The sequence below is a fragment of the Paramormyrops kingsleyae genome, chromosome 25 (assembly GCF_048594095.1).
Source record: "Paramormyrops kingsleyae isolate MSU_618 chromosome 25, PKINGS_0.4, whole genome shotgun sequence".
Lineage (NCBI taxonomy): Eukaryota > Metazoa > Chordata > Actinopteri > Osteoglossiformes > Mormyridae > Paramormyrops > Paramormyrops kingsleyae.
The window spans coordinates 19,619,810-19,647,524 of record NC_132821.1 but is presented as its reverse complement, the minus strand read 5'-3'; the positions used below and the strand labels follow the sequence as shown (position 1 = coordinate 19,647,524).

Sequence of the window (27,715 nt, the reverse complement as noted above, 5' to 3'; positions counted from 1 at the left end):
TATTATGTAGACGACATTTACAAATGATTACGGTTTGTACTTTTTTTTTCTATAACTGAAATACGTAACACGTCGCATAGGTATACATTTATTTAAAGCATTCATAGTAATAACTATGAAAGATATTTCTGATAGGCCTATTGGAGGGAAAACACAAATATGAACAGATCATAAATGTATTTAATAGGCAACGTATTTTATTAAAAAAAAAATCCATAAAATTTCAGGCCGTTTTAATGTGATTTATGAGTGCCGTTTTCAGAAAAGGGCAAATGGATTCTCCGTACGAATCGTCTGTTTCATGCCGCCTTTTATGATGCCCCCTGGACGGGGACCAGGATCCAGCTCCGAGGCTCCGCGATGCTCCCGGCGCTGAATGCGACAGGAGACGCCGGCCTCCTGCCGGCGGGGGGCGGAGCTGCGCCGGACGGATATATAAAATCCAAATCAAGACAGTGTTTAATAAAGCAACACATCTATTCTTTTTTGCAATTAATATTATTCAAATGTGACCTGTTATTTCATTTGTAGATTTTTGAGTGTGTAGACTATATAAGACGTATATTCTTTGCGATTTTGAATAACATTATATAGCCTACAGGCCTGCACAAGATCGACTTACAAAACTATCTCGACTTTAAGCATTTCAATCATTCTGTAAATGTAACCACATATCAGACAGGTCATCCTGAATGTTCGGTCAAGTTTACAAGCAGTTCAAGCATTTATTTATAAAATGTGTATACGTCGGAGATCTATAACAAGCTGATACTGATATATAATGTAATCTGTATAAAATAAAACCTAATGGCAGGTAATTTCGCACCAAATACATACTATGCATATATGATTTCCCCGAAAACTTTACCTTCTGCCCCCGCCATGTCCTCTGTAACTACATCTCCCACTAGTCCCCTTCCTCCCGTATGTCCCCATTGGCGCAGCTGTGAGCTCCGGAGCTGTCGCTCTTAGCTGAGCATCCTCCAACATGGCGTCCAGGACATCGGCTTTTCCCTGCCGCCTTCCACCTGCCTGCTTCTTGCTGGTGCTGCTGCTGCTGTGCGTGCAGCCAGGGGGGAGTCAAAAGAAGAAAGAGGTATGGATGCTCGTATCTGTCCGGGGACGATGGCGGTGGTGCTGAAACCGCGCGCGGCGACGCAGCCCCCCTCTTCCCCCCCGACCTTGCGCGTTTCCTCCGCATTTCCTTCCTGCTTCCTGCCCGTCTCGTGTTTTCCTCCATTTTCCATGTTTTCTCCTCATTTTAAGGTTTTTTAAACGAATACATTAAGGCCGATTTCCTAAAAGCCGAAGGACGGGGGCCGCTGCTATGCATGGCAGGTGTAGCTTGTCGCGCGTCTTGCACCCCCGCCCCCCCGTCTACTGATTTCGGCACGGCGGCTGTGTGGCTGGAGCTGTCCTCATTACAGGTTCAGTGTTAATCACCGCTGTACCATGTTTATGCAGTACTATAATATGTAACTCTAAATATGAAAGACTGCGGTTAATTCGTGGATGAAAGCTCACGTTACGCCCCACGACGCCGTCATCTGGGGAGGAGACGCGGAAATCCGAGACAGGCGACGACGTTTCTAATAAGGTCGGGGGACGGTATTTGATTATAAGGAGCAAATCGCCGCAGCTTTAGACCAAACATCCTTACAGGTTGTTGAAATTTAAGAAAGCAACTTGTTTAGAATGTTTACTGAACTCTGCGGGATTTACGGCAGCTATTCACATTGACTTGTTAGCATTTCATCCTAAAGAAAGACACATTTCATATGAGAAATTGTTGATTAAAAACACTCTGAATGAACAGTGGACTGACGGGCATTTGCCGGCCGGTCTGGCCTGCCTGTGCTGCCTGGGTGTTGGATATTCACTGGGTTTGGCTGAAAGTGCCACAAACGCAGTTTAATTCCTGCTTCCGCTTTAATTTGCTGCAAGGGTCTGCAAGCGGCACAGATAACAAAGAGGACTTTTGGCAGGGCTGATGGACGCGCTCAACATGACGGGTGAGGCTTCATTTGGGCACCCTATGATAAGAACACATTTCACATTTTGCTAGAGCCCAGCCTTCGACAGCGCAAAAGAGGATTGCTTCCAGTGCTTAGTTCAGATTGATATGACCGGATTTAATCAGGAGGCCACGTGGGCCTGTAATTGCGAATCATTTTATGTAGCATAATAGCACGTGGTTCTTGATAGGAATAAAGAATGGTTTGTAAAACAAATATCTTGCAGTGCATTTGAGGACTGGTGATTAGAGGTTACAGTGTAGGTCCTTTTCCTTAAACAGACGGACCAGCGCTGCTCCAAGGGGAACCTAAACCTGTGAAGGTTTAGGTCCCGAGTAGATTAAGTAGCTGAGCCGTTGAAGGAGCCTTTCAGCTAGGCGAATGTGTGACTGTCCTTGCGGGTGCTGCTCATGCCTGTGGCATACTTAGAAGCTCTCAGATGCAGTCTGGTGCTCATGAAGATGTGAGACCTGGGTCAACTGTCCAAAGCTCCAAAACTGTTGTTTCTGAAGCCGACAGAGATCTGTTCACAAGCTGGGAGGTCCGGAAGGATCCTATGCTGAGTTTCTTGGGGGAAGAAAAAAAAAAAAAAAAAAAAAAAAAAAATATATATATATATATATATATATATATATATATTTAATGATCATTAGCCCACACCTGCTTCCCAGCTTTACAAGCCGCCAATCCCAGGATGCACCCCCCCCCCCAGGGGATTTCCGGGGGCTGAGCCCGGCATTTCCCAAATCGCTGTCCTTGCATTTAGCGTTCCTTCGAATCCCGGCGTGGAGCGGCAAACCACAGATGGGCAGCGGCAAAGTCACATAAGGAATATTTATGCCCGTTCAATATTCCTTATTCATCACTAGGACAAAAAACACTTTGTGCCTGACTAATCAAAAAGTGGGAAAAGGATGGGGTAAGCACTTTGCCTTTTTTGGGGGGGGGGGGGGGGGGGGGGGCTGAGAACCAGGAAGGACCCAGAGTACCAGTGTCGTGTGCTGGGGGTGGTCTTCAGCTGTGGTGTGGCCACCACACTCTGTGCTCTGGCTCATTACTGGGAAGCAATCATGGGAGCATGGCCATCATGAGCACAGATGCCATTAGGCGATGCCATGGTTGCCATGGGCAACGTGAGCAGCACATAATCACAGTTATGGTGAGGCGCTGGCAGCTGTTTGGTTCATGAAGTGGCCCAACACAGGAGCACTTTTCATCATACCGGTAGGTCTCAGAGTCCGCTTGGCGGTCTACATGCCTAAGAATCGCCCACTAACCCAAAATAGGATGACCCTTTCCCGCCCTCCGGAGGTCACAGAGTCCGCTCAGTGGTCTGTATGCCTAAGAACTGCCCCCTAGCCCCACGCAGGAGGACCGTTTACTGCGCTGGAGGTCACAGAGTCTGCTTTGTGGGCTCTACACACAAGGACCACACCCTAACCCAGCTCCGGACCACATTTGGTCAACATTGTCTTTGTGCTGCTTCTGCCCGGAATATCAGCACGTGCTTGGACCCTTTGATACTGTACGAAAAGGAAGCAGCCTCTTTAAATAATCATATTTATACTGTGACCCCCCCCCACCCATCACCTTTATTCTGCAAAGGGAACTGGGAGCACTGGTGGGTCTCTCCATCCCTCTCCATGTTGTTGGTTTGCTGCTACACACTATTGGGATGATGAGGGGCCAATGGCAGGTGCCTCAGTGAAGTTTCGGGGTGTGCAGAGTCACTGGCATGTATCAGGGCTCGGCCTGCAAGAGTCCGAGAGCTTGCTGTCAGTGCCTGCCTGCTAAACAGGTCGCAGCCCGCTTCACACGGTCCCAGAACCACCCCGGTCCCACCTGCCCTTCCTTTGAAATCTCACTTTGCCAAAATGCCACGGGTTCCCACAGGACAGCAAGACATTAACGTTTATTGTCCTTTTGTCTGAGCTCAGAAATGTCTTCAGGATTGTCATGGGATTCTGAGTACCTGACGATGTGCGGTGTGAGGAATCCTTGGTTACAGTGACCTGCCGATTGGATCATTAAATGTGTGTTTTTGTGGATGCATAGACTGTCCTGTATTTGTCCTTCTTTAATGAACCTCTTGATGATCTTAATAATGGATTTATCCTTCGGCAGTGTAGCTGTGGCAGAGACCAGTACCCACCCTTGACTGCATTCCCTTCGCTAGGGGGGTGATCTTTTTTGTGCACACCTTCAGCAATATGACTTGAGGACATCAGGCGCACATTAATCACTGGTACAGGCCGCGCCTCTGTCTCCAGGCAGCGTGTCGGGGGGTGGGGGGCCGGGTCTCCCGGCAGGCCCTCCTGTTGAACCTGAGCGCCATGGAGGCTCTGAGAGGCTTACGGCACCAGCCAGACACCGGAGGGTGCTGGGTTTGATGTTTGATGTGAAGCTTTGATGGAGCAGGGTGCGGTCAGCAAAAGGCTGGGGGACTTGCGGCTCGGGGCTCCAGTTTCTGTCGTGTGTCACAGCCAAATGTGAGACCTGCCACTTTGCCTGATAGCCTGGCGGTGGCCTCACTCATGTGGAGACCGCTGAAGTAAATATTCTCCAATTAAAGCTAAATGCTAAGCAATAACTTCCCCCATAGACCGGCCCCCTTGGCCTGACAGTCTGATCTCTCCCGTCAGGCCACTGGGATGGGGTAAACTTGCCCCGGCGGGGTCGATCAAGGACAACGGGGCCCCTGAGAGGGGAACTAATGAGCCAAGTGGCACTGGGGAGCTCATTACCCCACATCCGCTCCATGACGGGCCTTCACACAGGGAAGCAGAAAGCCGCTGCCACGCCACCATGAATATTCATTAGCTGGGCCTACGTGGCCTTGTACAACTCCACCTCGACCATGAGAAGAGGGCTCACCGCGGCCGCTTGCACCATCCAGCCAGGGTCACACTTCCCTCTGTATTTTCTGCTCCTCCTTTTTCTCCAGTCCATCCTTCATTTCTTAGCTTGAGTCCGTTTGGAAAGTCCCGGATGGCTCCAGTTTTCGCATTGGGAGCCTGGGTGGCTTGGAGCTTGCAGACTGGGAGGATGTTGAAGGTCCGGACGCGGTCCCTTTGCTCCCTCCATGTTACTGTGCCTGTCTCTCGCCTGATTGGCCCTCGTGCCCCGTCTTCCTCGCCCATACCCTCATCTACACAAACCACTGCTTGTTTCCTGGGTCTTTGACCTTACAACTCCGGAGAGATCATCCACCATGATCATCTCTGAGGTGGGTGGGGCTATACCTTTGATTATCTCCTGACACCCCCGCACAGTTACAAGCTCAGACATCAAAAAACACGCAGGAAGCTTGTCATTAGCTGCAGGGGCTGTAACGCCAGTCTCTGTGAGGATGAAGATGGTGATGCTGTTGCCCACGGATTGAAGGTCAGAAAAGGAGGTCAGGCCGTCACCGTGAGCAGATTAGCCTGTTAAACATACAGGTCGCACTGCAGAAGGATGAGCCAGGAGATGCCCCACTTGTTTAGTGCAGTCTTCATATTTCTGAGCTCGATGTGTCTCCTCAGCATGGCAGCTGCTCAGTTACATCATGCTGACAGAATCTATCGCCAGAAATCGATGTAAAAGCAGAATGCTAATCTCCCGTAATGCTTTCTGAGGCACTGTAACTCCGATTGTTTTCTTATAAGTACTCCAGGATTATTTTCAAATTATTTGAACCGGTTTCGTGTTGAAAAGGCTCAGTGGAAGGTAAGTGCAGTTTTTCATAAATGGAAAATGGAATCCAGCTATGGAGGACTGTGTGTAATTAAAGAAACACTCGGAATGTATGAAATGGAAGTTTCTGCTTAACATTTGAAAGAGTGGAGGAGGCCCAGGGCCCCAAACTCTCCCTGTGGGGAGTGAAGGTGTGTTTTTAGCTACATTAGCATTAGCGGCCCACCTTTGGGTGGGCTGTGTGCATTTGGGAAGCCAGGGAATGCAGTGTGCCCATTAGCCCTGCGCCGTATGCGGCCCCACTTTTCCATAAAAGTGCACTGTGTTCTCAGTACCACTGTGCTTACTGAGCGTAACCGCAGTTTGATTTTGTTATAAACACAGAATAACAGGCCGCAGTGGCCAACTTTTACTGCGACGTGAGGCGAAAACGGACCAGCGCACGGACATTCTGGGTTCTGCCGTGCCGGAAACTCCCAAGTCCTGCATGGAGGGGCCTCACCACGGCCCCAGGGCCACCAACGACACCTCAGCTGTGACTTCACTGTAGACACTGTAGGTTCCTCTGTGAGCACTGGAAAACTCTGGCTGCTGGCCTTGCTGATGGAGATCCCGGCAGGGTCAGCAGACAGTGTCCAGAGCTCAGGTGCTGGTCACAGAAAGATGTGTGGATCTCTAGCTGGTCTGGGCTTTGAGGGAGTGTGTGTGTGTGTGTGTGTTTGTGTTACGGAGGAGAAGCTGGACACAGCCCCTGGATCATGTGCGCCCTGCAGCAGCTGTCAGCAGTGCTGATGAGGTGTGCAGATCTTCTGAGATGTGATGGTGAGGGATTCGGCAGTGGGTATCAAAGACCACCCCCCCCCCCCCCCGATCACTGGCTGGTGGCCAGCCAGTACAGAACGGTTTCCTCAGCTTCAGCTATGAACACTGCAGAGAGGGAGGGACAACATACAGACGGCATTAATGTGGCAGAAGATGGGACCAGTAAGTGTGTGTGTGGGGGGATACAGAGACTGGAACTGCTGGGACGACAGCACAAGAACATGACGAGAAAGAGGAAGACGGGCTCCCAGAAGATGCCATGACAGACCCCTGCTTCCAGAAAGCTGAGAGTGGCAGAGGGCGTGGGGCTACCTGAACAGAATTGGCTGCTGTGCCAGACCATGCCAAAGGCGGCCTGCGGGCTCTGAGCTGGCAGAATGACGCTGACGAGACAGCCATGTCACGGTGACATTCCTGTTGGGCCCTTCCGAGGGCTGGAAGAGAGCCCCCCCCTTTCCGGAGGACAGAGCCAGTCCTGCAGGGTGATGTGGCATCATCAGGCTTAACAACCCAAGTCAAATTTCAAATTCCCCCCGGGCAAAACCGCTTTCCATCCCATCATATCTGTCACCATGACAATGAGAAAACCATTCCCTCCGAACTGGATTGACAGCTCCAAAAATATGGACACTGCAAAGCTACTTGGGTGTTCAGAGTCACTTCCCAGGCCTGGGAGTCAGTGCAGGCTAACACCTGTGACCTGGCGCCGGCACTACGAAGCGGGGTTACTGGCTTATCGGGGTAACAATGTCGTATTTAAGGTAGTCTGGGCAAAATGTAAGTGAACATGAAGTCCATTTAAACTGTGCTGCCTTAAATCCGACAAGTTACCCTGATAAGCCAGTAACCCCGCTTCGTAGTACAGGCTACTGGATTATGTCACATGACCTACACTAACTCACCTGTGACCTGGGCCACGTCACATGACCTCTGCAGTACTCCGTAAGTGGAATTGCAGGGACCGTCCTTTGGGTTCTCAGGTCTGAATGCCTCTTGAGAAGGTCGATCACCCTGACATCATGTGAGCTCCATGCCAGAGGATTAAATGCGTCCCATTCGTGATCTACGTGCCGCCATGAGTCACGCCGGATGGAAGCATGAAGTAAGTGGCCAAGCGACGGTGTTCCGGGCTCCAGAGGGCTGTGGGCACGAGGTTGCCTCAGCAGGATGAGGCCGGCTCTTCATCGCACTGACCTTGGGATGACATCAGAGTGCTGCTCAGACTGATTCTCATAGTCAAGTGTCTGACTCACTCACTGCTTGCTGAACGGTTAAATGTTATGGAGGAATCTGTGAGCTAACTGCTGACGCAAGCCCAGCAAGGGTCAACATCAGGTCAGCACGGGCTCAGGACTGCCTCAGCACAAGCCTATCACAGGCCTAGCACCGGGTCAGCACAGACATAGCACAGAACGGAGTCGGCATAGGCCTTGCACTGGCTCAGCACAGCATTGGCGTGCCAGCCTGCGTGGATGAGCTTAAGCTCTCCGCAATCTGTTATTCTGCATGTTTGGCTGCAGGCCCCCATTAAAATGTAGGGGGTTTCGTGGGGGGGGGGGGGGTCAACTGACTCATTATCAGATTGCAGCTGAACGGGAGGGCATCCTCATGATGACAGTTATTTATTTACTTCGTATTTGAGGCCCCTTCTCACTCTCACCAAACTGTTTCCTAAAAGGCATTTTCACATTGACCGAGTGTTTCTTTTGAAAGGCCCTCTGGCTTCCATGGCTTTCTCAGAGTATAGCATGGAGCGCCTTTCAAGGGAGGCCAGCGGCTTAATTCCTGCGGCTGGGCTTCTGCATCCAGCCATTTGTCATAGGAAACCCCAAAAATGATTAGATATTACATATACAGTGCTTATTATCAAAGCGAGATCTTCTGCAGTTTATAGCAGGCAGCACTTTTGGTGTCATTAAAAATGTGGTGTCTTTGAGTAAATTCTACCACTTTTTGGCTCACAGCAACTCACTAACAGTGAATATGCCGCACCATTAACACCAGCAGAAACATAATCTGAGCTCGGCGCTAGTTTATAGGCTGAGAAAAACACTCATCTGTCCCTGAACATTAATATCTGGCCCTTTTTCACACTTTGGCGCTGAGACATGATGTCTCACCCGTGGGACAACGACCCCAACGACCTCGCCGTGTTGGCCGGGCGCGTGTAGCTCCGCCCTCCTGCTTCACTGGCCTTCCTACACATTCATACGGCTGCCCTGGGTCACATGGTCACCATGGTCACATGGTCAAGTCCACACATTCCCATAATCCTTTGTCCCGATGCTGTCATTAGGGCTTGCTAACAGGAAGTGGTTTGCACATGTGTGCTGATCGTGTCAGTCAGAGGGGGCACTGCCGAATCACCTCAGAGGGCAATGCCAGGGGGCGGGAGCCAGACTCACGTCCTGATTGGAAACAAACAGGAAAGAGGGGCAAATTCCCAACTGGATCATGGAATAGCGACATGCTGAACAGGAAGGAAAACCGCAAGAAAAATGGAACCAATTCAGGCTGAATCTCACTGTAGATGTGTTAGCTTGTAAGTCCTTCCCAGCAGGGCGCTGCATGCTCGCTGCTGTCTGCTGTCACGTCCCTGTGCTGACAGATGGACGTCAGTTTGCAGCCTGGGCTTAGCTGAGGCTGTTTGCGATGGAGCGGATCCAGCACCAGAGAACGGGCCGTGTCAGCACTCCGCCAAACCCCCCGTCTGCACAGGTGAGGTGGACAGGCGGCTGACAGCACCCCCCCCCCCACCACAGCAGTAAGAGGAGCAGGCTACTGGGGGGAGAAGGGGTGCTTGTCATGCTTCTGAACGCAGTTTCTTTGGCCCTTAGATACTGGGGACAAAGGTCATTGTTTCCCATGTTCCTTCACCTTGCAGTTTCACTGATTGTGTTGTTTAAAAAGGCACCTTTGACCACCTGGCCCTGCCCCCTTGCCTGTCACGTTCGCTGTCAGCGAATGGCTGAAGGGGCGTTCCTGTCACCCCTCTAGTCACCTCTCGTGTCACTCTTGCATTCTGTATGACACTCAGACCTGAAACATTTGTAGGTAGTTTCTGATGGATAATCACAGATGGATAATCATCCCCCCCCCCCACCATTCTCTCCTTCAGTTCCCTACACGCAGACCCGCCTCCTGTTGCCTGTGTCATCTCCCCTCATCTCCATTAAAACACTCAGGTTACATTGACATTTTAACACGAAACAACCTGCAGTTTTACTCCATTAGCACAGTGGGGCGGAGAGTCAGTTTCAAGAGAAGGCCCCTCCTTAGGGACAGTCCCCCGCAGCTCCTGTTCCCAGTGGCCCCCATCTCCCATCACCCCCGTGTCCCCCATGGCCCCTGTGCCCTGGAGCTCCTATGCCCTGTAGCCCCATAGCCTGTGTCCCCCATGGCCCCCTTGCCCTGTGGCCGCCATGCCCAGTAGCCGCATAGTCCGTGTCCCCCATAGCCCCTGTACCCTGCAGCTCCTATGCCCTGTAGCCCCATAGCCTGTGTCCCCCATGGCCCCCTTGGCCTGCAGCCCCCATGTCCTGTAGCCCCATAGCCTGTGTCCCCCATGGCCCCCTTGGCCTGCAGCCCCCGTGCCCTGTAGCCCCATAGCCTGTGTCCCCCCATGGCCCCCTTGGCCTGTAGCCCCCATGCCCTGTAGCCCCTATGCCCTATAGCCCCTGTCCCCTGTGTCCGCCATGCCCAGTAACCCCATAGCCCATGTCCCCCATAGCCCCTGTACCCTGCAGCTCCTATGCCCTGTAGCCCCATAACCTGTGTCCCCCATGGCCCCCTTGGCCAGCTGCCCCCGTGCCCTGTAGCCCCATAGCCTGTGTCCCCCATGGCCCCCTTGGCCTGCAGCCCCCGTGCCCTGTAGCCCCATAGCCTGTGTCCCCCCATGGCCCCCTTGGCCTGTAGCCCCCATGCCCTGTAGCCCCTATGCCCTATAGCCCCTGTCCCCTGTGTCCGCCATGCCCAGTAACCCCATAGCCCATGTCCCCCATAGCCCCTGTACCCTGCAGCTCCTATGCCCTGTAGCCCCATAACCTGTGTCCCCCATGGCCCCCTTGGCCAGCTGCCCCCGTGCCCTGTAGCCCCATAGCCTGTGTCCCCCATGGCCCCCTTGACCTGCAGCCCCCGTGCCCTGTAGCCCCATAGCCTGTGTCCCCCATGGCCCCCTTGGCCTGTAGCCCCCATGCCCTGTAGTCCCTATGCCCTATAGCCCCTGTCCCCTGTGGCCGCCATGCCCAGTAGCCCCATTGGCCGTGTCCCCCGTAGCCCTTGTACCCTGCAGCTCCTATGCACTGTAGCCCCATAGCCTGTGTCCCCCTGGCCCCCGTGCCCTGTAGCTCCATGCCCTGTAGCCCCTATGCCCTATAGCCCCTGTCCCCCATGGTCCCTGTCCCCTGATCTGCATAATGAGACATTATCAAACTGCATAATGAGACATCACAAACCTAGCACCGAACTAATCCGTTTGACGCACTCAATGCAGAGGGGGGGGTGACGGAGGTCAGTGTGCTGGATGATCAGAGCTGCCGTGACCCACCAAAGCCAGCTTCTGTCTCCCTAGTCCTCTGAATTCCACAAACAATATCACTGCTTCTGAGCAGGGAGGCCTTCAAAGGCTCGGCAAAGGGCATCTGCCAGCATCTCACCTTAAGGGTCAGCAGAGAGCAGCGGGGCTGCTTGCATAGGGGCTGCTGAGTGCTTGGAGACAGTGTGATCAGAATAGTCCTCATTTTCCCCTGGATGTTATTTCCCAAATACGAATACGGGGCGTTTCCCTGTGAAGTTCTTTAAAACATTACACTAAGTTTTGTCCACTGCTTGAGCTTTTGGGTGAATATTCTGCACGTCCTGAATCGTCAGGCAGTGGCACTGATCTCCTGTCGATTAGCATTTCAGTTATACACAAAAAGCGCAAACTGAGAAACACTGAATCATTGTGGCAGTGGGTGGCTTGGTGTCTGTGCCCCGGGGGGCAGCACTGAGCATGTGAGGGACACCTTTCAGTCTGATTAGAACACACGCAGGTGCGGACACGCCTTTGAGGAGTGTGGGATGATTACATCAGTAATAACCGTCAGTCTGTACACACATACCACAAGTTGCACCCTGTGCAGACAGTGAGATGTGTTAAAGATAAGGAAGTGCTTTAAAGATCAACGCTTTCATGAATCGTGCAGCGCTGACCACCCACAGGAGGCAAGCTTAGAGATGGAGGTGGGAGCTGTTGCTATGACGATTGGCATCGGGACGTTTCCGGCTGCAAACTGGAGGCTGAGGCGACTAGCCTTACCCCTGTGTGTGGCACTGCTCTCTTCTGGAACCTTCTGAGCTTTACATATTGGTTCTTAAGACAAAGCATGGAAGTGTGTTGGTGAGTTATACACCCCTTTGTGTGCCTTAGTGAGTTATACACCCCTGTGTGTGCCTTAGTAAGTTATACACCCCTGTGTGTGCCTTAGTGAGTTATATACCCCTGTGTGTGCCTTAGTGAGTTATACACCCCTGTGTGTGCCTTAGTGAGTTATACACCCCTGTGTGTGCCTTAGTGAGTTATACACCCCTGTGTGTGCCTTAGTGAGTTATACACCCCTGTGTGTGCCTTAGTGAGTTATGCACCCCTGTGTGTGCCTTAGTGAGTTATGCACCCCTGTGTGTGCCTTAGTGAGTTATGCACCCCTGTGTGTGCCTTAGTGAGTTATGCACCCCTGTGTGTGCCTTAGTGAGTTATACACCCCTGTGTGTGCCTTAGTGAGTTATACACCCCTGTGTGTGCCTTAGTGAGTTATGCACCCCTGTGTGTGCCTTAGTGAGTTATGCACCCCTGTGTGTGCCTTAGTGAGTTATGCACCCCTGTGTGTGCCTTAGTGAGTTATGCACCCCTGTGTGTGCCTTAGTGAGTTATGCACCCCTGTGTGTGCCTTAGTGAGTTATGCACCCCCGTGTGAGCATTAGTGAGTTATACACCCCCGTGTGTGCCTTAGTGAGTTATGCACCCCCGTGTGTGCTTTAGTGAGTTATACACCCCAGTGTGTGCATTAGTGAGTTTTGCACCCCAGTGTGTGCCTTAGTGAGTTATGCACCCCCGTGTGTGCCTTAGTGAGTTATGCACCCCCGTGTGTGCTTTAGTGAGTTATACACCCCCGTGTGAGCATTAGTGAGTTATACACCCCCGTGTGTGCCTTAGTGAGTTATGCACCCCTGTGTGTGCCTTAGTGAGTTATGCACCCCCGTGTGAGCATTAGTGAGTTATGCACCCCCGTGTGTGCCTTAGTGAGTTATGCACCCCCGTGTGTGCCTTAGTGAGTTATGCACCCCCGTGTGTGCCTTAGTGAGTTATGCACCCCTGTGTGTGCTTTAGTGAGTTATACACCCCCGTGTGAGCATTAGTGAGTTTTGCACCCCAGTGTGTGCCTTAGTGAGTTATGCACCCCCGTGTGTGCCTTAGTGAGTTATGCACCCCCGTGTGTGCCTTAGTGAGTTATGCACCCCTGTGTGTGCTTTAGTGAGTTATACACCCCCGTGTGAGCATTAGTGAGTTTTGCACCCCAGTGTGTGCCTTAGTGAGTTATGCACCCCCGTGTGTGCCTTAGTGAGTTATGCACCCCCGTGTGTGCCTTAGTGAGTTATGCACCCCTGTGTGTGCTTTAGTGAGTTATACACCCCCGTGTGAGCATTAGTGAGTTATGCACCCCCGTGTGTGCCTTAGTGAGTTATGCACCCCCGTGTGTGCCTTAGTGAGTTATGCACCCCTGTGTGTGCTTTAGTGAGTTATACACCCCCGTGTGAGCATTAGTGAGTTATACACCCCCGTGTGTGCCTTAGTGAGTTTTGCACCCCCGTGTGTGCCTTAGTGAGTTTTGCACCCCTGTGTGTGCCTTAGTGAGTTATACACCCCTGTGTGTGCGTTAGTGAGTTAAACACCCAGGGTTACCAACTCTCACGCATCTGACATGACATTCATTCTTTCAGAGTCTCGTGCTCACACAAGAAATCTTACAGCAAATCTGTATTATTCTATTATAAACCTAAAACTAGCTACTGTACCTCAAAAGAGTTGGGGTAGTTTTCAAACCCTGCAGGCTATTTACAAGGTAACAAAAATCTTGCATGCATGTACATGTGTGTGCAAACTTGTCTCAAATTGAAAATCTCATGCCAGTCAGGTGATCAAAGTTGGCGACCTTGTACACCCCTAGGTGTGCATTACTGAGTTATACACCCCTGTGTGTGTGTTAGTGACCTGTACACCCCTGAGTGTGTATTACTGAGTTATACACCCCTGTGTGTGTGTTAGTGACCTGTACACCCCTGAGTGTGTATTAGTAACTAATGCACCCTTGTTAGTGAGTTATACACCCCTGTGTGTGTGTTAGTGACTTGTACACCCCTGGGTATGTGTTAGTGACTTATACACCCCTGAGTGTGTATTAGTAACTAATGCGCCCTTGTTAGTGAGTTACACACCCCTGTGTGGGCATAACTGTGAATGAGTCACTGAAGCATGAGACGATGGGTCAGAAGAAAGCAGAGGAGGCCTCTCTTGTCGGGATGAGATGACCTCACAGTTTATCACAAGCATGGCCTTCGTGAACTCCCTCTGTGCCGATGCAGGATGCTGTTTTTGCTGTTTTCCCTTCCTCTATGAAAAAAGAGAGTACCCTGATATTGATAGAGTTCAAAGCTGAGCTCTTGGGACCTTTGTGCTTTTAAAGATCGACATGCTGTTTCAGGTTGGGGGGGGGTTGGGCTTAGGGCCACTCTGCTGCCTGCTCCCAGCTATAAATGAGACATCAACAGTGGGCCTTGCAGCTTGGACATGTGACCGGCATGGAAAAATGATGGGGAGGGGATGGGGTAGGAAGTGGAGGCAGCGGCCTGGTCTAGCGGGGCTGTGCTGGTGCATTATGGGCTTTTCAGGGTCCTTCATGGTGCTCCAGGCTGCCATCTTAAAGATCTGCAGTTAAATCCTGTTTTGTGGGGTAATGAAGGTAGGGCTCCTTTTGGGTCGGGGGTCGTGGGCAGGGGTGTCGGGGGAGCCTGAATGTGGGAACAGAGCGCCACCTGCTGTCTGCCTTCTTATATCCATGGGTCTTTAAGGGATGATGTGCCAAGCTGCAAAGGTGCTCTGTTCATCCCCATGGTATCCAGGCTGAATTTTCCACCTTTCCCTCCTTGAGAGACACGTTGATTTATTGGAGGGAGCTGATGTTTTGGGGGCAGAGAACAGGGCCAGCAGCATGCAACGCCCCCCTCAAACAGATGGGTTTAGGGTCTCGCTCAGCGGCCCAGCCATGATATGATTACTCTGCCGGCTACAGGATTCAAACCCATGACCTTGCGGACACAGGCGCTGATCCTCAGCCCACAGTGTACTGTTTTAACATTCCTGCAGCGTTCTGGATGTTTATTATATAACTCATTCCCTGACATTTCGAGAGCGTTAGCAGGGAGCCATACAGTATGTGTGAACACCCCTGTTTAACCACACCAGCCTGTCCAGCAGAGGTCAGAGATTATGTAGATATTTAAAATTTGAATTTCATTGGGAAGTTCAACCTCCCAGGTTCCCCACACTGATGCCTTCCTGTCCCCCCCCCCCCCACCCCCTACACACTGATGGCGGAGCAGAACATGCTGTCGGAGAAGGTGGAACAGATGATGGAGTGGAGTTCCCGTCGTTCCGTCATCCGCATGAACGGCGACAAGTTCCGGCGATTCGTCAAGGCGCCGCCCCGCAACTACTCCGTGGTGGTGATGTTCACCGCACTGCAGCCGCAGAGGCAGTGCTCCGTGTGCAGGTGCGACAGACGATTGCACACACGCGTACGCACAAGGATACACAGGGACAGACACACAGAGACATGGATACTGGAGCAGAAACATGGACACACAGTAACACTCACACAGGGACATATACAGGGACAGACACACAGAGACATGGATACTGGAGCAGAAACATGGACACACAGTAACACTCACACAGGAACATATACTGGGACAGACACAAAATGAACACACTTGTCTGATAAGCAAGCTGTGTTTTTGCTCACCATTCCCACACTGATAACCCAGCACAGACCCACACGTGACCTCGCGCTTTGTGGGGAGCCAATGGGTGCTGCCATGTGGGCTGGGTGGAGGCAGGGCTGAGGACCCCCCTGGGGGTGAGGTTACTGCCTGACAGACAGATACCTTTAGTGAGGGAGACTGATGACCGCATGAGGTCGTGTTTTAATTAGAGTCCAGTTCACACACTACATCTGTCCCTGCTGTGATTAGAGAACCTTTATAATGAAATTCATAGCTAACTAATAAGCAAAACAAAAATAATCTAAATAATCAGGTAAGCCCAACCTGCACTGTGTTACCTACAGACTGTTGCACAGATGAGGTAACTCAGTGATGCAGATGCAAGCCATAGTTTAATAAGCTCATCCACAGAAAGGTTGCTATTTCACATTATAGTTTAATAGATTAATTCTCGGTATTGTTAATGAGCTCATTCAGGGTTAGGGTTCCATGTCCATGTCATTCAGTGTTAGGGTTCTATGTCATTCAGTGTTAGGGTTCTGTGTCATTCAGCTGGCTCTTGTGCTGTAACCCCCAGTGTACCTGCCTGTTTGTTGTAAGAAGAGGTTCACCTACAGGAGTGGTATCTTGATGATGGCTTTCTCTTCTGGTAATTGATGCCCCATCTGTCTCCATCTTCCGGAGCAGGCAGGCCAATGAGGAGTACCAGGTGCTGGCCAACTCTTGGCGTTACTCCACCGCCTTCTCCAATAAGCTCTTCTTCACCGTGGTGGACTATGACGAGGGCGCCGACGTCTTTCAGCAGGTACCTGTATCAGGGATGACCCCCCCCCCCCGATCTCTCAACACCCCCGACTCACTCACAGTGGGAAACGAAAATTCACCAAGCGCTGAAATCTCTGTTGGGTTTGAAAGGTGCCTCAAATCTGACAGCAAGTACCTGCACACAGTGCATCCAGCATGTACACATACACACGTAGTCATTCACACATAGTAAATGCACAGTAACTGTGATGTTGTTGTAGGGGTTGCGTTCACTGTTTCCCACTCTGACTGTCCAGCAGCACCTACTATACCAGCCTGATCGGAAATTAAGCAAAGTGACGCACTTTCCCTCGCCGTGTCTGCAGCTGTGTGTGTTTCTGTTTACTGTTCAATCAGTGTTTTTCTTTTCTCGAACACCACTACGGAAAGCCTTTAAGTAAGGCATGTTTCTGCACGGCACATAACGTCCAGGCTACCGCTGGAAAAACCTGGAAAAACATGGCATTATACCGGAAACGTAAAGTGCGCGTGCAGCTAGGGCTGTTCGCTGGGAGCAAATGGAGGGGGTTAGGGAGGCTTATTGCCATTTTTTTGAGTAAATAAAAAGCGCGCCGCTTTGGCGTCGGCGGTATAATTACGACATAGCGACAGGTAATGAAACGCAGATGGATCTTTAGCTGCTTTTTCTGAATTCCTGCCGACGATTCGCTTCTCACACGCTTATAAAAACGACGTGTCTGCTTCTTTGATGAAATGATCCCCTCCACTTTTCTGTAGCTTTCAGCCGTGGGGGGGAAGGTGTATGTTGGGGGGGGGGGGGGATAACAGCCGTCCCTGAAGCGGCTCTCATTTTTCGTAACACCTAATGATGGCGATGTGGAGTGCAGCAGTTGCGGTGGCTGCAGCGAGTCACCCGCCTCGTCATACACCAGCGTCTGATGACAGCCGCTTTCCCCCCCCCCCCCCAACCCACAGCTGAACATGAACTCCGCTCCCACATTCATGCACTTCCCCCCCAAGGGGAAGCCCAGGAGGGCGGACACCTTCGACCTGCAGCGTATCGGCTTTGCCTCCGAGCAGCTGGCCAAGTGGATCGCTGACCGCACCGACGTACAGGTAGGGGGCTCTCCGGAGTAATGGAAGTATCCCCGGGTCGTAAACAAGGGTAGTATTTTCGAGAAAAAGCTGCAGGGTAACACTCAAAGTATTTTGAGAGTAATCGTCACCGGCAGAGTAGCAGACAGTGAAAGTGTTCTGTAGCACAATCCTCCATCATGTGGCAGAACCTGTGACGTCACCCCGCTGGCTGAACCGACACTGCTGGATGTTTTCCAGATGTTGTTTTTTGGTTAGATTTCCCTGCTTTACATGGAAGACTAGAACTCCAGGACTGCAGAACCCACAAAATGTCTCTGCACTTATGCTTGTGAGCCCATGGCGTTAGCGCATGGGTTCTGAGTGTCTGCTTTCTGACCCGGCTCCCTCGGCTGGCAGATCCGTGTCTTCAGGCCCCCCAACTACTCGGGCACCATCGCCCTGGCTCTGTTGGTGTCCCTGGTCGGGGGCCTGCTCTACTTGCGGAGGAACAACCTGGAGTTTATCTACAACAAGACGGGTTGGGCCATGGCAGCACTGGTGAGCCCCTCGGGGCCGTGGGGGGGGGGGGGGGGGGCGAGGGCCTCTGCACAGACAGCATAAGCACTGGCTTTGAAAAGCCCACCCACACTGTTATTCAGTACATGGTGGCGGCACTCCTGGAGGGGTGGGGGGTGTCAAGACTAATCATGTGACCACAGACTGTATCCTGAGGACATGGTAGTTAATTATAACCCTGTCTGGATATGCTACCTAAGCAAAGATCCCTCCTTCCCACCGACACTCCATTTTGAAGTGGTGAAAGAGGCCACACTGTATTTTATAATTACGGGGAAATGAGGTGGAAGGATTCCATGATGGGGGGGGGGGGGGGATTTCCATTTGCTGACAACCCTCCCTTTGTCCCCAGTGCATGTTGGGAGTTTCCCATTGGTTGACAGCCCTCTGCTTTTTACCCGATGCATGACGGGGCATTCCCATTGGTTGATAGCCCTCCCTTTGTCCCCAGTGCGTGGTGTTTGCCATGACCTCGGGTCAGATGTGGAATCATATCCGTGGGCCTCCGTATGCACACAAGAACCCCCAGAACGGACAGGTGGTGAGTGACTCTCCCCTCCGCTCTTTGTGAATTTGCTTCAGGATAATTCCTATCATATCGATGTCAGCTTCATTATAGGTTGTAGGGATATAGGTGATGTGCAAAACAGTAGTACCTCAAATATCCATCAGTTAGAGGGACAAATTGTATTACATATTTAGTAGCTGTATTAGGAATAGGATTTTAAGTAATTTTAATGGAGATGTATCAAAGTGGTGTGTTTATGCCAATACCTATCTTCAGTGTGAAAGTTCAGGTTTTTAATCACTGCACCCCCTGCTGGCCAGTGCCCAGTATTAACAGGGTACTTGACTGGATGGGTGCACCCGTCCTTATCTGTCAACCGATTCGTCAGCATCACCTCCCGGTTGGGGGTGACTCTGCTTTTCATTTTCGAGCCAGAATTGAATTTTTCCCAAGATTTATTCCGCCCTCTGAATGCGGTGATAACTCCGGGCAGCTTGTCCAGCGAGCCGCTCAAGGACACTCTGACGATATTGATCAGCATGTAACTATGCAAGAAAAAAAAAACAGTGACGGGGGAAAAAAACTTCACTTTCTTCTACATCAGATTATCTATAAATCACACGCCTATAACAAAGAAACGTGAGAAAAGTGCACCGTGAACTGCGAATTCAGAGGGATGTGGAGTCTATATTGCGTGACATGTCCCTGGAAACATCAGTCGGCTCCTTAATGGTGCTCCGCTGACGATCTGCAGCGGTGGGCCGATTCTCCGGACCCTTTTCGGAGGCCCATCCGCCCAAAATACCGCGCACCTCATGAATAATTCAGCCATGAACATCGATCTCGGAGATGCAGACAGCCCTCTAACAATGCCGGTACTGGAGATTGAAGGCCATTGACATCTGCTCCAGATGGTCGGCAAGGCGTCGAGCACCTCGACAAGCTGGTTAAGTGCGGCCCGCGTCGGCCCAAACCAACCAACGAATGCATAATGAACGACAGCAGAGCAAGTGGATTTATGAGACCGGGAATCTGAGCCCAAACCAACAAAGGAGTGACACATAAAGAACTCAGTCTCTCGTTAATGGCTTAAACAGCGTTGTCCGTGGCCTTATTATCCGTATCATTTTTAAGGACCTTTCTGAGATCGTGATCAGGGCCGGGGACGCATGCGTGGTCAGCGGTGTCAGTGTAAACTTCACCTCCTGTGCCGTCCCAGTAGGGGGCAGTGTTCACAAACACTCATTTATTAAATGGGTGACCAGGGACGAATCAGACACATTATTTAAAAGGGGGTCCAGCTCAAGCTGGGAAAGGTGGAATGCAGATAACTGGGGCGAGGGGGCACACAGAGTGACATGTGGGGGTACGGGGGGTGTGTAGCTTTGGAGGACACCTGGCTGCATTTGGGGGATGTGCATCCAGGTGTGAAATTAAAATAAATAAGCAAATAAATAAGCAGAAGCCTCCCAAAGGAAGCAGCGCCTGACAGAGTGACATCCTACGCTCACCCCCCCCCCCACCACCCAAGACTCCTAGCCCCAAAAGTCATCATGTCTCTCATGTTTCCTTTAACAATTAGCCCCCCGGGAGTGGGGGTGGGCAGGATCTCTGGCCGGGTCCGACTGTCATCGTCTGGGCTTCAGATAAGCTTCTCACACTCAGCCACATGACACAGGCTCAGCAGTTTAATCCCTCAACGCTGCCCCGGCACACATTGTAATTACGCGGAGATGACGGCTTCAGCGGCGGCGGAATATTCCGTATGCTTATGGAATCGATCCGGACTTTATCTGTAAAGATCTGTCTGGTGCAACATAACTTTTGAAAACAGTTACTGACATGTTTTGCTGCCTGAGATACTGTATGCGCACAAAATGCTCTTGAAGTGGAAAAGGTGAAGGACTTTTAAACACAGTCGTCCTGCAATCGTGTGATAGGAGGATCCGCAGGCTACACCCATCCCTCTCCGCCCCGTACTCCGCCCTCGGCCGAGAGTGCCGGCACCCACCCGCTCCACGGCAACCGGCCACAATGGCAACACCACAGGGTCATCGGGAACAGCGCGGTGACGCCACGGAGACGGCGTCCGCTGGGATGTCCCAGAAGATCCTACTTTTTAATTGAATCACTGCAGCACACAGTTTTAATGAAATGGAGTTCCGGGGATATAAGCCAGATTATGAGAAACACCGGAAAATGATTGAATGCTGATTAACAGATAATGTATCACGCTGTTGGGGAGGGGGTCTCATCAGAAGTAAGAGTGGGGGCAGGCAGGGGAGTTGGTGGGAGAGGGGGAGGGAGGGAGGGAGGGCCGGAAAGTGGGAGGTCGTGGTGGGGGGTGGGCAAGAGGGAGAAGGAGGGAGGGCAGGCGAGGGGGAGGTTGATGTGAGGAGTGGGCAAGAGGGAGGAGGGAGGGCAGGTGAGGGGGAGGTCAAGGTGGGGGGTGAGCGAGAGGGAGGAGGAGGGGGAGCAGGTCAGAGGGAGGGAGGGAGGGCAGGCGAGGGGAGAGGGGGGTTGAGGTGGGGGGCAGTTCCTGAAGCCTCACTGGCAGGGCTAATGGGCCTCGGCATCCATCCTTATAACAGCGAGGTCACGGGTGTGCCCCCCCCACCCCACCCCACTCGGACTGACACTGTAATGCTGCCGCTGTGGTGAATCAGCCTGAGCAAACGCTGCTCACAGGCTGCTTACAGATTGAGCCCCCTCCCCCCCCCCAGCTAATCCAAGTCATCGACAGTTGAACTTCTCGTGACAAATATATCCATTTTGACGTTGCCTTGGGCTCCGGGTTATGAAATATGATATTAACTGTGATGTTTATTTCATTTTTGTCAAAACATACGAGCATTCCCCCAGTTTATTCAGCATTATTAAACATATATTTTGATTCAGGGAGAAGCACAATAACATGGCAAGGCTTTGAAAAATATATTATTTTTGACACTTCACAAAAATACCCCGTCTGTGTTCTGTTTTGGGAGCCTAAGAAGTAGGAATCTGTGTTTTTGAGGCAGTGCTGCATCCTTACATCACGTCACATGACGTTTGGATTCACCGCCTCCTTGCCTGCTTGTTCTCCTGGTTGGTTTAAAAGACTTAACTTTACAAACCTTTAAACGAAGGTATATGGTTTAAACATGAAACAAAGCCACGATTTGCTGCAGTGAAGATGCTTTTGTTTACAGTAATGATCGCATGTAACATTCCTGCTGCCTGTGAGCAGAGCTGCTGTTAGAGATGTTTCACACGACTCCCCGATGACAGTTAGGGTGATGGCTGTGGACTGCTGTGTGACATCACCGGCAGACTGTGTCCTCAGTGGCATCATGTGACACTCCTCCACATCGTGGCCACATCTCCCCGGGGCAGACCGCCGCCTGCGTTCCCCCCGCGTCTCCCCGGGGCAGGCCGCCGCCTGTATCCCCCCACGTCACCCTGGGCTAGGGTTTGCATTCCCCCCATGACCCTCGTTCACTCTTTCTTCTGCTCACTGTAATCACCTTTAAGAAGCTGTAATGTGCAGTAATGAAACGATTCGGGCTCGGACCTCCATGCCAGTGCCCTCATATAACATTTGGAGCATTTACCCACACCCCCCACCGCCCCCCCACCCATCCATGCGGGTGTTCTCTGAATAATTCCTGACATTTGAGATGGGAGTGCAGAAACGCGGATATAACAATTAATAGAATAATTGATGATGGTCATACTGCAGCCGCATTAAGATCTGTATGTCCTTCCAGGAGAAAACAGGACTCTCAGATTTTGTGCCACGGAGGACATGAGACAATGGACATGTGACAGGATGTGTGCCATTGGTCGTGTCGGGTGACAGGATGTGTGATGGGATGTGTCACAGAGGACGGGTCACCGAGAACATGTTACAGAGGATGACTGTGTTTAAAAATTCACTACATTTTGGGAACACGGGATATGGGGGACCTGGTCCCCTTCCCCATGCTGTCACCGTGTACCTTTTGGGGGGTGCCTTTCACACCATCTATCTTCAGAGTATCGTCCGAGTTGCCAAACGCACCAAGTGCAAGTCAGCGAGGTGTAACCTTCTCTCTTAGAGAAGGGAGTGAGGCTGCGCATTGCTTATGGTAACAAATTGAAACATACAGTCCAATTTATCAGTTTAATTGGATCCACAGCTTGGACATATTATGTTATTTTTCATCCCGCTAACGATCACGCGATTCACCATTCCGATTTATGTGTTGCAGGAAATGAGTGAGTCTTTGGGAGAGTTGGCCCTCCTCCCCAGGGTCATTGGGGTGCAGGTGGGGAGCATCAGCCTGAATTAACGGGGGTGAAAGTAAGCCAGACCGCTGGAAGCTCCCTTAACAAACCACAGAACCCCGGGGGCAGATTGAGAGTATCAGCAACGTAAACGTTTCACTGGCTATGTCCTGAAGAACCTCCTGGAGTTTATACATCTGCACATTTTGATGAGCCAGTTAACGCAACCTTCAAGGGGTCTGTGCACCCACCAGCCCGGGCTGAGGAGGAGATCTGTGTCACGACTTGATGAAGCTGGTAGAGCGTCCCCTGAGGTGGCGACGTGGCGTAGTGGGTTGCCAATGGACACAGGCCGGCCGGTAGGCAGGCCAGGTATGACGTGTGTGCAGGGTCTGTCGTTAAAAGCTCATCGAATTCTAATAAGCCCAGTAAAACAGCTCTTTGGCTGTTTGTTCTCATCAGCAGGAGATGCTGTAGAGCCCATGTGAGCCAGGGCGAGAGACCCTGTGGATGCACATGGGTGGGTCTTTATCTGAGGCTGGGAGGACCTGTGAACGAATAAAGTCTTCATCGGGGGCTGGGGGGGCCTGTGGACAGCTCTGGTCTGGTTGTACGTGGCCTTAGCAGTTGGTATGCGGCTCTTCCTCACCGCTCAGTTTGTTAAACCTGTCAGATGCTTATGTGCCACCACATGGGGGAGCGTGGGGTCACGCGCGGAGCCCATCTCTTAAAATAGCAAGTATCTATTCCTTATTTACTTAAACAAACTCAGGCAATCCCAAAGCAGACGTGGTGGTGCTCTGGTGAGCTGACGCCACTGGGGGTCATTTCCACTCCAGCGGCTTTATCGCCCATAAAGCACCAATATCTTGTCCGTAATCTTTGCTGAGATGCTCCTGTCATTGAGGAATATGAATAATTTAAGCAGAACCTTGGTGCCTGTAGTACTGCTCGTGCTATAGCAACGTGGGTGTCTGCAGGCCATGCCGTGAATAACCCCGCCTCCTCACGCCGCGGGCCGTCACGAACACACAGCGCCCCCACATGCATGCTAAAAGCGGATGTGTGACACTTCACAGTGACCCCTGGGCCCCGCAGCCCCTCCCTCACATCGCAGCATATTGAACAGCCGCTTCGTGTTCCTGCCCCTCAGACCGGCTGATTGGCTGCGGCCATGACAGCAAGGGCCCGCTTTCCGGGGTAACCTTCCTGTTTTATTTGGTGCTTTTAATGCTCAGTTATTCACAAAACAGGGTGTGATTGGTGTGGGCTGCCAGGCCTCGCCTTTTATGGGGTACAAGGGCAATCCCTCGCAACTGCAGGGACGTCGTGGATCTTTCCCACTTAAATTCCTGCAGAAGTCTCATTTAGCTCAGCACCATTCTCTCTGTCTCTGTCTGTCTGTCTGTCTGTCTCCCACTACCTCCTTCACTGGCCTCCCTCCTACTTTCTCCCTCTCTCTATCGCTGCTGCTGTCTCTGTCTGCCAGTCTTTGTTTCTGTCTGTCTCTCTCCCTCTGTCTCTCTCTATCGCTGCTGCTCTCTGTCTGCCAGTCTTTGTTTCTGTCTGTCTCTCTCCCTCTGTCTCTCTCTCTATCGCTGCTGCTGTCTCTGTCTGCCAGTCTTTGTTTCTGTCATCTCTCTCCCTCTGTCTCTCTCTCTATCGCTGCTGCTCTCTGTCTGCCAGTCTTTGTTTCTGTCTGTCTCTCTCCCTCTGTCTCTCTCTATCGCTGCTGCTGTCTCTGTCTGCCAGTCTTTGTTTCTTCTGTCTCTCTCCCTCTCTCTCTCTATCGCTGCTGCTCTCTGTCTGCCAGTCTTTGTTTCTGTCTGTCTCTCTCCCTCTGTCTCTCTCGCTATCGCTGCTGCTGTCTCTGTCTGCCAGTCTTTGTTTCTGTCTATCTCTCTCCCTCTGTCTGTCTCTCTCTCTGTATTGCTGCTGCTGTCTCTGTCCCACTGTCTTTCTGTCTCGTTGTGTCTCCCTCTCCTTCCCTCGCTGCCCTTGCCCCTCCTTTCTCCTCTTCTTTATCCTACTCCTCCCAAACCATATCCTGCTCTCTCTCTTTCTCCTGTCCCCCTCCCCCTCTATACTTCACTTTTTCCTCTCTCACCACTTTTTCTCTCGTTCTCTATCCATCTCTCCAGCAGCATTCCGCGTATTTCACTTTATCTCTAGATTCAGTTACAAAACCCCATTTGACTACTGCACCATGTGTCCCAAATTAATACAATTACAGTTATGACGAGCACAGCCGGAGGTGACAGGCCTTTCTTCTCTCTCCTCCACAGAGCTACATCCACGGCAGCAGCCAGGCCCAGTTTGTGGCCGAGTCCCACATCATCCTGCTGCTCAGTATCCTTCCCGCCATCGCCGGCTGCTTGGGTCGTCCCCCTGTCCCAGCCCCGCTGAATGTGTCGGAGTCTTCCTCACTGGGGGCCTCCTGTCACCGTGATGGACAGCTCCCCGAACCAGAACCGCTGTCTCTGTGACGCTGCTTCCACTGATGTATTGTCTTTGTCGGTTCGCGTTCTCACACAGATTTTTTATTTCGCGACAAACTGTGGTGCCAGAAGCTGAGTTTTCTTTTCAGCAGAAGGGAGGCTGCTTGAAATCTGCCCGTATTGCGGTTCCTGGCGAGGATTGTTCCGGAAAGTGCAGCTGCCAGACACCTCAGTGTGTGTAGGATATTTCGAGCAGGTTTTGTAGATTAGCATTGACAGACAGCAGGACAGCTTGGCCACACAGTGATCCCTGGGGTTTGGTGACCAGCTCAGACACGTAACCCTGTCATCATGCTGATGCGACCTGTTCCTGCAGCCTCCATCCAGCAGGGGGGGTGCTTCTGTCCACATGACAATGTGCTGCTTTCCTGGCCCCACTTCATGTGATCATTCCTGCTTCTGTGGTTTGTGGGTACATCTCCTTCAAAGTGCCATTCTGCCCAGACCGTGGCAGATTTAAAGGCTGCTGTCATGTACCACTGCCTGAAGACCAATATTGTAATTGCTTTCTGAAAACTCTGAGCTGTTTTGAACTCAGATAAGTCTTAAAACAGCAGCCGCAAACAAGTTTTCAAGATCTGCAGGAAACACGGTAAGGTATTCCAAGACGTCCTCAAAACAACACGAACATCAGACCTAAAACAGTTACGGTTTTTAGAGTTGTGAGCTGAATTCTTAAAGAGATAAAAAAAATGTGAAATCTTGAGGTCAGCTTCATGGCTGCCTGTATTTCCTTGACAACGAGCACAGATGCTGCCATTACCATGGGGATGGTTCTTCTGAACGAGGCGGCGACCTCCAAAGGGGACGTGGGAAAGAGAAGGAGTGAGTTCTGGGGAACCAAGGCTCTCTGTGCCGCTGTGACTGAGCTCTGGAGTGGCTCCAAACGGGCTCTCGTGCAGCCCGCCAGCCCCGGACACTGTTTTTTCTGAGTTGGAGCCACTCCTTCCTATTGTTCCTTTGTCACAGTAGCGATGCATCGCTATGCGTCGTTAGCGACGGAGAATCACATACAGCTGTACGGATACAAGCCATTTAACGAATGGGATCATAGTGCAGCTCTGAGCGAAAACGGACCAGCAAATTATCATTGGGCTCAGATGGAGGGAGTGATGGATCAGCTATGAATATGGGGGTCCGTCCCCCCAGTGCTTGCGCGGTGTAGAGGCTCTGAAAGGGGATCATCCTGAATAGACAGTGAAGCCCAGTCTGCGTGTGCCCCGTCATGCGGGCAGAGATGTCGGCTTTGTTTCCGTGTCAGTCGCCTCCTGATTCTGTGCTCTGTCACTCGATTTAATGACTTTCTGCCGTTCCCTCTCCGTTTGCACTGTTTAATATGCAAATTGGAGGAATTATGCCTATTATGTAAATGATGTGGTATTTTTGCCTGTTTATTCCGCCGCGATGACAAACTCGGGAGTCGGCTGCTGTTTTTAGCACCTGAAAGTGCAGCGACTGTGGCACCAAGGGGGCTGGTGACCCGGGTTCGAGCCTGGGCCTGACCCCACAGCACAGTGAAGGGCCTCGTAGATCATAGCTGCTTTCTGCTGCTTCTTTGAATGGTAACATTGACACAGAGCCGATTTAATGCTATTATACAAATGCATAACGATGTTTCACGCTATGCATTATGGGAGATGAGTCTGCAGTTTACCAAGACTCATGCTCCAGTCCCACCTTGGGGGGTTTGACAGGCAGGGCATCTCTGTGCGTTATGATGGCATCCTCAGGCCCCTCCCTGCGTGAGGATCAATCCCATCCCCCGGCATCCCTCCGGCTGTCTGGCTGACAGCTTCGTGGCTGCTCTGAGGTGGGCGATGTACAAGAAGGCACCCAGTAAACGGGGCGGCGAAGTCAGGACAGCGAAGTCCAGCTGGTAATTGGGCTTGGCCTTTGCTGGCAGAGAGATGGACAGGCCTGATTAGGGAAAATTAGGCTCTCATGCCGCAGAAGGGGCCTCCCCGTCTCTCCACATCCCACTGTTGTTCATTTGTCTTCTCCTCATTCTTCCTTTTGCTATATAAACCGGACACCTGCCCTCCCGTTTATGAGAATGGATCTGTGTCCCCATCTGTGAATCAGCGCCTCCTCTCTGACCATTTATGGTTTGCTTGCAGTTATCTGTCTGGTCGGTTTGGGCCTGGTGGTCTTCTTCTTCAGCTTCCTGCTCTCCATCTTCAGGTCCAAGTACCATGGATACCCGTACAGGTAAGCTGTCATATACATACGGCATCCAGCTGAGCGCCACTCAGTAGCTTATATATCCGACAGGCGGTGTAACATGACATTCTTTTAGGAGTGTAAGGCTTGTGGTTAAATGTCCCTGTTTCCTGTTTGCAGTTTCCTCATTAAGTAAGCGGGAGGCGCTATCCAGCCACGTCCCATCTACCTGCTGCCTGCGTCACCTGCTTTGGAAGCAGTTTATGTTTGTATTTCAACCGTGTAACGTTATTCAACACCTAATAAACATCTGGCTGACTCCTGTTCCACCA

At 51.5% G+C, this 27,715-nt stretch overlaps 1 protein-coding gene and 1 long non-coding RNA gene across 3 annotated transcripts; one reads left to right on the top strand and one right to left on the bottom strand.

Annotated features, from left to right (window-relative positions):
• Positions 1–175: 175 nt before the first annotated feature.
• On the bottom strand, positions 176–1,002 carry LOC140582823 (uncharacterized). The gene is made up of 2 exons (XR_011985600.1): positions 869–1,002; positions 176–418 (listed from the first exon to the last, which is right to left on the bottom strand). It is a non-coding gene; the product is annotated as an uncharacterized lncRNA (long non-coding RNA).
• On the top strand, positions 916–27,715 carry tusc3 (tumor suppressor candidate 3). Of its 2 annotated transcripts, none has more exons than XM_023830757.2 (10): positions 916–1,096; positions 15,150–15,319; positions 16,239–16,356; positions 17,292–17,432; positions 17,811–17,951; positions 18,421–18,510; positions 25,011–25,074; positions 25,974–26,048; positions 27,341–27,431; positions 27,564–27,715. In XM_023830757.2, exons 1-10 carry the CDS (start codon positions 989–991, stop codon positions 27,577–27,579), a joined length of 1,014 nt encoding a protein of 337 aa, XP_023686525.1. In that variant the 5' UTR covers positions 916–988; the 3' UTR covers positions 27,580–27,715. The 2 variants fall into 2 exon arrangements, with proteins under 2 accessions (XP_023686525.1, XP_023686526.1); XM_023830758.2 differs by lacking the exon at positions 916–1,096 and adding an exon at positions 1,465–1,597.